Source organism: Entamoeba nuttalli (genome assembly GCF_000257125.1).
Source record: "Entamoeba nuttalli P19 unplaced genomic scaffold asmbl_9435, whole genome shotgun sequence".
Classification (NCBI taxonomy): Eukaryota; Evosea; order Mastigamoebida; family Endamoebidae; genus Entamoeba; species Entamoeba nuttalli.
The window spans coordinates 4,714-14,635 of record NW_008579639.1 but is presented as its reverse complement, the minus strand read 5'-3'; the positions used below and the strand labels follow the sequence as shown (position 1 = coordinate 14,635).

General features: G+C 25.7%; 4 protein-coding genes across 4 annotated transcripts in view; 3 read left to right on the top strand and 1 right to left on the bottom strand.

Moving 5' to 3' along the window:
* Positions 1 to 460: 460 nt before the first annotated feature.
* On the top strand, positions 461 to 2,509 carry ENU1_198720 (hypothetical protein; the record flags this gene model as incomplete). Its single annotated transcript, XM_008862044.1, has 1 exon — positions 461 to 2,509. One exon carries the CDS (start codon positions 461 to 463, stop codon positions 2,507 to 2,509), a length of 2,049 nt encoding a protein of 682 aa, XP_008860266.1.
* Positions 2,510 to 2,586: 77 nt separating this feature from the next.
* On the bottom strand, positions 2,587 to 4,362 carry ENU1_198710 (leucine-rich repeat containing protein; the record flags this gene model as incomplete). The annotated part of the gene is made up of 1 exon (XM_008862043.1): positions 2,587 to 4,362. One exon carries the CDS (start codon positions 4,360 to 4,362, stop codon positions 2,587 to 2,589), a length of 1,776 nt encoding a protein of 591 aa, XP_008860265.1.
* A 2,835-nt stretch (positions 4,363 to 7,197) lies between these two features.
* ENU1_198700 (hypothetical protein) lies at positions 7,198 to 7,530 on the top strand (the record flags this gene model as incomplete). The annotated part of the gene is made up of 1 exon (XM_008862042.1): positions 7,198 to 7,530. One exon carries the CDS (start codon positions 7,198 to 7,200, stop codon positions 7,528 to 7,530), a length of 333 nt encoding a protein of 110 aa, XP_008860264.1.
* Positions 7,531 to 9,514: 1,984 nt separating this feature from the next.
* ENU1_198590 (hypothetical protein) overlaps positions 9,515 to 9,922 on the top strand; it is a gene marked incomplete at both ends in the record, with an annotated part of 609 nt that continues 201 nt past the window's right edge. The window contains one exon of the mRNA XM_008862041.1: positions 9,515 to 9,922. This exon is cut by the window's right edge and continues 201 nt beyond it. Coding sequence (XP_008860263.1) covers positions 9,515 to 9,922 — 408 coding nt within the window.

Genomic DNA, 9,922 nt, shown 5'->3' with positions numbered 1-9,922 from the left:
TCATTTTTTGTTTTGTATTAATATTTGTGTTTAGTATCTATGACATTCCATCTTCAAACCTGTTTGTTATAAACTTTTTTCAATAACTTAAATTATAAAATACAAAACAAAAAGTATTATACAATAAGTTATATTTTTTAATTATGAATTTTCTGAAATAATCAAATAAGAGAAAAAGAATTAAATTTTAATGAATTCAAATAAATTTCTACCAAACAACAAAAAATGCATGTAAAAATAGTTATGTAGAATATTAACATACAGAACTTTAAAAAAGAATAATGAATGTTTCATATAATGAGTTCTAACGTAAATCTTTTGAGTTTAAATGACGAAAGATATAAGAAAAATATTGGGAAAAGGAGATATTTATGGAGTAAAAGATATTGTTAAAAATGAAACAATTATTTGAGTAAAACTCAAGAACAACAAAAGAGAAACTGAAAAAACTATAATATTAATGAAAGGCTTATTACTGTTACTCTGCTTAACAGTTTCATTAGCATATGAAGATGATGTTTTTGTCGATAGTGTCGATTTTGATGATGTGTTCGATGAAGACTTCGAATATGACGAAGACTATGATGAAGACTTAGAAGATATTGATGAACTAGAAGATGATTATGGAGATGATGAAGAGGCAAGAAGGGTAAGAGCTTCATCAAGAAAGTCTTCACGTAGCTCATCAAGAAGGTCTTCACGTAGTTCATCTCGTAGTTCATCAAGAAGTTCTTCTAGACGTACTAGAGTTGGTGTTTCTAGAACAATTAAAAAGGATAGTAGACGTACTAAAGCACAAAAAAGATTTAATAAAGAAACAAGAAAAGCTTACAAAGAGAAAAGAAAGGTATTAAAACAACAAAGAAAAGCTCAAAAAGAAAAGAGAAAATTAGAAAAAGAGAATAGAAAAGCAATAAAAGAACAAAAGAAAGCTAGTCGCCTTGCTAAAAAAGAAGAACGTAAAATAAGGAAAGAAGAGAGAAAAATTAAAAAAGAAAATAGAAAAGCAATAAAAGAAGCTAAAAAATCACGAAAAGTAGCTAAAAAAGAAGAAAGAAAAACAGAAAAAGAAAAGAGAAAGTTAGAAAAAGAAAAGCGAAAGAATAGTATTGATAAAACTAAATTAAAAGCTCAAAAGAAAAAGGCTGAAAGAAAACTTATTTCTGAACTTAAAAAGTTATCTAAAGTTACCAAAAACGCCCCAAAGAAAGTTCTTAAAGAGTTAGCTAAAATTAAAGATAAAAAATTCATTAAGAAAAATAAAAAGCTTATCCGAAGTATTATCTTTAAATCTGGTGCTAAGATGGCAATTAAGATGGCAGCCCTTGCTAAGAAAGGAAAGGATATATCAAAAGTTTGGAAAAAGAAATGGGCATCATTTATGGATAAGAAATTGCTAAAATACCTTTCTAAAATTAAACTTCCTAAAAAGAGAAGAGAATTTTATAAACTTATGAAAAGAAGATATTGGAAAGAATGTTGCAATTGTTCATGTTGTAAACACACAAACCCTCCTCATACTCACTATTACAGTCATTGTAAGAAATGTCAACATGGACACATAAAGCCTGGGTTAACCACTAGTCCTTCTTCTGGTTCTTCATCAACTTCATTCATTGAAACTTCTTTAAGCACAAGCATTACTGGAGTAGGAGGTAGTGGAAGTGCTGGTACTAGTGGCTCTGTTGGTACTAGTAGTTCTAGTGTTAATGTCAATCCTGTCTTCAATAATAATATTGGTGGCTATAATGTTCCATATACACAAGTTACTCCTACTATCCCAGTCACTCCTGTTGTTAATCCAACGACCCCATCTAGTCCAGTTATACAAATTACACCAGTAACTCCAGTCACACCTTCTGAACCAGTCACTCCTACTGTTAATCCAGTCACACCTTCTGAACCTGTTACTCCTACTGTTAACCCAGTCACACCAGTTACTCCTTCTTATTATCCACAACAACAGCAACAACAACAACAAACTTTTTCACCACAAATTATTCAAACCGCTCCAGCCACACAAGCACCAATTATCATCCAAGGTTCTTCTGGTAGTGCTGCAGCAAGTTCTGCTTCTAGTGCAGCATCAAGTGTAAGTAGCATACCATCAATCACTATGCCATCCATTAATATTAACAACGTTAACAATAACAGAAATGGTGGATCAGATTTAGGAGCAGACTCAGATTCAGATTCATCAAAACCATCTTCTTCTACAGTAGTAGATCAATCTGGACAACCTGTTGTTACACCAACAGAAGACTATGCTTCTCCAAAAACTGGAGTTTCAGAGACAGCTATTGCTGAAGCTAATGTAGTTGCAAAAGCAGCTGCTGAAGGACAATCTATTGAAGATATTACTGAAGCTCAAAACCAAGCCAATATTGAGTCCAATTTTGGAATTCATGCACAAGCCACAGCTACTTCTTCTGGATTTGCTGAAGTACAAACTGAAAATAATAATGAAGAAGAAAATACAAGTGAAACCATTACAGAAACCAATAATTAAAAAAGTTTTTTAATTAAATTTTATTTAAAATAAAAGTGTTTTATAGTTTAATAAATTAAGTGTTGAAATTTCTTTGACTAACAAATAACACATTTATCTTTTGGAATTTCTTCATATTTATTTGAAGAATAATCTTTTCTAATTCGTTCAGGTACAAGAAGACAAGAAGAAATATTAGTACAAAGAACAGACTGACAGCCAATAATATTAATTAATGTAAGGGATTGTGGGAATGTAAGACTCATATTATTTGACATACTTAAATCAAAAGATTGAACATTACTTTCTTCAAGATTAATAAATGATACATTGTTAAGACCTACGCCAATAATTACATGAACATTCTTTCCAAGAATAACTTTTGAATTTGAAATATCTTCTAATTGAACACAATAAGAATCAACTGTAATTTCATGTTCATTAACTCTTCTTATTTGAATTTGCTCTGATGCTTTAAAAGAGCCATTATAATCTACAGTCAATGAAGAAGTAAAAGGTAAAGGGATATTAATAATATTTGGACAATTATTAATAACAATATTTTTTAAAGATTTTGGTAATGAAATTGATTGTAATAATGGTAAATTTACTAAAATAACAACTTCTGCTTCCTTTATTGAAAGAGTTTTTAATGTTGGACAATTATAAAAACGAGCTCCTTTACAAGTACTAATATTAATACTTTCTACATCAACTTCATTTAATGAAATATCTATCATTGAGTTAAGAATTTGTGAATTACAATCAAATTTACATTTTTCTAAACGTAAAGATCCGCTTCCTTTTTTATAAAATTGAGGAAGATAAGAATTATTATCAATATCAAATGACTCTAAATTATTTATTGTTGTTTTAGTGATATTAGTATGAATGAGTTGTAAAGAAGTAACACATTCAGCATCAACTTCTGATAATTGAGAGTTATTTACCAATTTTAATTCTTTACATGAGTGTGCTATTAATTTATTTATTCCATTAAATGATGAAATATGAACAACTTTTGCATTGTTTGTATTGTATTCAATTAGAGTATCAACCTGAGAAGAAGTAGAAGTAGTACATCCAGTAATAAAAATTGAATCACAGTCAATATCTAAATTTGAAACAAAATAACATCCATTTAATGTAATAGAATTAGCTTTAACAAATATTTTCTTTGCAAAAGTACATTGAAAAAATATAATAGAATTAACATTTAATTCAGGAAGATCAACAATAAAACAAGAATTAATGTTTAACTCTTTTAAATGTTGAGGAAATTCTAATTGAGTTAATTGTTTAATAGAAGGAAGAGAAAGATATTGAAGATTAGGTGGAAAAGATTTAATTGGTAGAGAAGAATTATTTAATTTTAATGAATAAAGAGAATTAGGGAGTTGTAAAGTTTGTAATGATTTAAGATAAACTGCTTCACATTCAATAATTGGGGAAGTTATAATTAATGTTTTTAGATCGGCACATTGTTCAATAATTACTTTTTTTAAATTACTTTGGTTTAATTGAAGAGAAGTAACAGAACAATTTGTAATAGTTAATTCTTCTAATGAATTTGGAAGTTCAATAATTGGGCAATTAAGGTCTTGAAGAATTAATTTCTTAACAGAAAGTGAAATAGAGAAATTTGATGGTTCTGCTGGTTCTTCTGGATTAATAAAATCTATAATTCTAATATTTTCAACTGCATATTGATCAGCTTTTTCAATAAATGGTTTAAGATCTTGCATATGCATTGTGATAAATTCATTTTTAAACCCAAAAACCCATTCATCATTACGATATAGAGTAATAATTGGACCATTATGTACTTCTAATAAACAATTTTTAGGTAATTTTTGTTTTGGAAGGTTATTCATTACATTATCTAATTGTGAAATATCACAAATAATTCTTACAATACAATTTGGAAGATTTATGGTTTGTTGAAATGGATATGGATTTTGAGATGTTTTTGAACCATTTAATTCTTCAATACAGTTAATTATAAGTAATTTTAATGGCATTAATTTCCATGTATTTTTATTAAATTCAGAAATGTCCATTGTAATTTTCTCAATTCTTTTAGCGGCTTGTAATAATGAACATCTTGAGTATAAACTATCTGTTTGATGAATAATTAGTTTTGAGTCATTTAATGGAATACAAGTATAATCACAGGTAATGGTTGTGGCATTACTAAATAGTTCTATCTCTTTCTTTACATCTTTTTCTTTATAAAATGGAGTAGTAGTTAAAGATAAAACTCCTTGTTGATATTTTTTATTAACTTGTATTAAATTAATAGCATCTTTAATAGATGTAAGGTATTTAGTGATAGAAACAATACAGTTGTTTTCCATTGGTTGTAGATTACTTTAACTAAAAGGGTATTTGATCTTTAACCATTGAATTGCCACCTCTTGATGTCGTGTTTTTTATAAACTTAATTTATTAATAATAAAATTAATTATATTTATAATTATTTAATAAGAAAAACAAAAAAAGAAAAGAATTGAAAGACTTATTTTTCATAATTATGCAACGTCATGAAGAAAAAATTACTTCAACAGATGAATATCTTTGTAAACCTAAACTCTTAAAAAGAAATGAATTAAAGAAAGAAATAGACAATAAAAAAACACTAGTTAAACCTAAACGCTCTCGACCTCTTAAACATGTTGTTGGAAGTCAAGAAGTCTTACCAACATTACATGTTATTAAAGGATTAAGTACTGTTCGATTCGTAGCAGGAGAAAAGGTTATTTCAGGTGGAACAAAAGAACATGCAGATATACTAAAGAAATATTGTTTAATGGGACTCAATCAAATACTGAGGGCTATAAAAAAAGATGAAATTTCAGTTGTTCTTATTTTGAGATATAAACATATGAATAGTGAAACAACTGATAGTGTTGATGTGTTGAGTGATGTTTTAAAAACATGTTCAATTACTAAGTCATTTAAACTGTATGATGATATTGTTTCTCAATCAACAATTCGTTCTTTGTTCCAAATAAATTTTAATCCACGCGTTATCGGAATTAAAAAGACTTATTTAGGTAATTCTTCATTAAAAGATTTATTGTCACAATGTGAATGTAATTGATTGTTTGGTAATTCGTATCTTTTAATTGGAATTTTTAATTAATTAAATAATGAGGGATTTAATAATTGAATGTTGATATATTGTTAAGTATTTAACATGTTAATAAATATAAATCATTAATGTTAAATAAAAAAAAATAATTAGAAGTTTTAATGTTATTGATGAGTGTAATGCTGAAAAATTTGAAACTTAATGATTATTATTGTGATAATTATTTAGAATAAGGAATGAAAGTTATTGCAACTTTTCCTTAAAGAAAAATTAGAGTAAAAATTTAAAATAAATAAAACTTGTTTTAAATTGTTTTTTTCTTGGTCTATTAAGTTAAAGAGAATTGTTTGAAGGAAAATAAAGATTATGAAAAAGCTATCTTTTTCCCAAATAAACATCTTTTAATAGTACAAAAATAGCAGTTTTTCAAATTGTTGTTATGAAAAACAACACTATCATTTGTTAGAAGACAAATGAAGATTGATATCATATATAACTGAACATGATGGAACTTTTCATGAAATAAAAATTTCTTATTTATAAACTCTCATTTGTATTTTATTTTAAATAAAGTCTAAAATATTTCTACTTCCATTTAAAAATACAAAGAAAACAGGTGATAAAACATTGAATGGTAAAATGTTTTTATTAATTGTTAAGTTTAAATGGTAAAGATTATTTTTTACTTTTTAGTTTAATTATAGCACATTTATAAACAAAAGTAATTGATTGTAGAACAGGAGAGGATATTATTTTGAAGACAAAATAATTAATAGTTTAACTGCAGATCAATTTATTAAAAATTGCTGAATGTTTAATTTTATATTATAATTTATTATAATGATATTTTGTAAATATACTATTGGGACTGAATAGCTCTCTCTTCGTCAGTTGACTTATTTTATTATTTTCAAGACCATGAATCAAAAGGGATATGTGTGGCATTGAACTTGTGAAAAATGAAGTGTAGGGTCTAATATTAGAAGTTATAATTAAAACATTTCTATTTCATTAGACTTATATAAATATTACTTTAAATATACCAATTTTCATTTCATAAAAGGATGTTAGATACTCTTGAGATTTCTCTTTATTTGGTTAGTTCTTAGTTTAACTTCATAAAAAAAGCAATCATCTCAAAATAAGATTCGTATAGTAGGATCATTATTTAGTGTTCTATTTAAAGGGATAATCCAAATTATAATGAAAAGAGTCATAACTTTCTTGAAACAGGTTTGATGGTTAAAAATTAGAAGACTAAATATTAATTCATATTTTTAGCAATCAACTTCTATTTTTAAAAAAAGACACGGAACAGTTTTAGATAATCTAGAATAAATTGAAAATAATTCTTTGATTAATAAATAAAAACTTATGTTGATGAATTTGATAAAAAATAAAAAGAGAATCAAATAAAGAGCTATTGAAGTCAAGAACATTTTTTTGTTTTATTCATTCTTTTTATATTTTTGAACCAAAGCAAACTTATTTCGAGTGAAAATGCTATGAAATTATTGGAAAGTCTCAACTCAACTTTTAAGTCTATATTAATTTGGAACTTCATTGACTTTTCCTGGAATTTAAATGAACTGCAATTACTATCAATTAATCCAACATGTCCTCATCTACTGAAAGCCTTTCTAATACTTCTGTTTCTAATGAAAATGGTTCTTTCCAACACACCCCTCATAAATCAGTATTTAGACATTTTTCTGTACCAAACTTTATAGAATATCCATTTTCTGTTAATGATGATATGGAAATAGATGATGAAATAAAATCAATTATTACTCATACACCTCCTCATAATAGTTTTGTCCATGTTGTTAATGACAAAGTTATAAGTGAAGAAGAGGCAAGAAGAATTACAATAAGTCCAAATGTAAATGAATTTATGATCAAAAAATGTCATAATCCAACTTTGGTTTCTCATATTAAAGAATTCTGAATATGATAACTATAAAAATTAACAATATGTTGCTAATGTATTCAGTTTATTTTAATTCATTTGTTTATTTTTAAATAGGACTATATTGTTTCAATTATACTTAAAAATGAAAAGAAAATATAAGACTCTTATAAATAATCAAGCACGTGAAAAGAATTAAATAATAGATTTAAAAATATTGAGAAGAAGTTTAAAAACCGAGGTTGTTTAAAAAACAAACAATCTCCAAAGCTATTAGGTTTATTTTTTGATGGTAGTATGTAACATGTATATCAGATGTTATTATTCTAGTATTATTTAATAAAATACATATACAACTAAAAGAAGTTTATAAAATTGTTTCAATTACTTCTATATCAAAAATATGCTAAAATTAGTTTATTCAATTAATAATCAAATTCATTAACTAAACCCCTTCTAAAAACTGTTTTTAAGTATAAAATATAATAATTAAAGAATAAAAGGACACTAAATATAGACCAATTTATTATTTGGTTAATTCATAACGAATAACTGTCATTTCATCTGATCTAAGTAACATATTAAATTTTTTAAAAATGTTATTTCAAGAAGAATTATTGTTTTTGTTAGAAGTTACAATAAAACTAAATTTAGTCAACTTTGTTGGTATTATCATTTAAAAGATAAGAAGATTGTGCTTGTTCCTAATAATACTATTAACATAATAGAGTAAATAAAAATTATAGTCATTGAATAAAAAGATTTAAACAGTACCAGCTCATTATTTAACCTTAAATTTTCCCAAGCAAAAAATATGTCCCTTTTCTAAAAGATAAGTCATGTTAAGTTATTATTTAGAATAATATCAATTCATTAACTCTTTATAAATTGCTATTTTTGGATTATCAGAATGATAATAACAACTTCTTAGTTATTTTCTTTTGTATTCTTTTTAATGAACTAAATAAATAATCAGCTCTAACTTTTTCATACTTATTCTAAATCATAGAATTGTCAATGAAACAATTTATTATTCTCTTATTATTTTATGAAATAGACTTTATTCAGTCTTTTCTTCTTTTATAATAGCACTCCTTTTATTTCTCTTATAATCATTTTATCTAACATATATACTTATTATTTTACAGAATAAGTCTCATTTACTAATTATTATAATACAAAGTTTATTTAATTGTTTTATGATTTGAAAAGAGACTTAGTAAGAAGACTTATTGATTAAACCAAAAATAAATTTCATAAACCACTGATAATAATACTGTAGTTATTTTTAAAAAAAATGTCTTAAATAAAATTCTAATTTGTATATATCTCTTTTTGAACCAGAGGACAAATTAGCATATCATATTTTTACCACCCTTTTTTCTTTAAAACGTTGACCTTATTGAGTATCTTTGTTTTTATTTAAAAAATTTATGGAATTATTCAATGAATTAATAAAAAAGAAATATCAAAATTTTTCTCTTATAGATAAAGGCGTAAATTAAATATATGACATTTAAATTTCATTTTTTGGTATGACAACATGCCTCAAACAGAAGAAAAGGAAAATGTTCTATCAAAAAAGAAATCGTTACATATGTTGTTGTTCTATCATTCCATTCAACTAGTATATATTTTTGATTATTATACTCTGTCTCTGCTATGATTTTGATAATAACCAGTCCTTTTGAAATACGAAATAGTTGAGTATTTTCTATTTCTTGATGAATATCTCTAAAAGGAATATCTGATATCGAAACCCAACTATTTTCTGATGGTAATAACCCTTTCCATTTAACTAATACCTTTGTATTTCCCTATTGCTGAGTACCATTAAAAAAATTGGTGGAAATATGTACAAACTTCTGAATCAACTTTTTTCTTTATTATTTGCTCTGGAAAAACAAAATTCATAAATTTAGTTTTTCCTCTATAAAAAAAATTAAAAGAATTTTCTTTTTCATGTTCTAAAAATCAATAACCAAAAAAAATTAGAAAAAGATCTTAAAAAAGATATATTTTTATGAAGTTATTGTTCTTTGTAGTAATTGCTTTTATTTTAACATTCACTAATGCTGAAGAAGACCTTGAATTAAATAATTATGATGAAATCGAATTAGAAGAAAATGGTAACGAAGAAGAAAATGACATTGAATATGAAGATAATGATGAGTATGAATTAGAAGAAGATGATGAAGATGATGAAGATGATGAAGATGAAGAAGATGATGATGATGATGAAGATGAAGATGATGATGATGAAGATGAAGAAGATGAAGATGATGAAGAAGATGATGATGAAGACGATGATGAAGAAGAAGATGATGATGAAGATGATGATGAAGACGATGAAGACGATGATGAAGATGATGATGAAGACGATGATGAAGATGAAGAAGAAGACGATGATGAAGATGAAGACGATGATGAA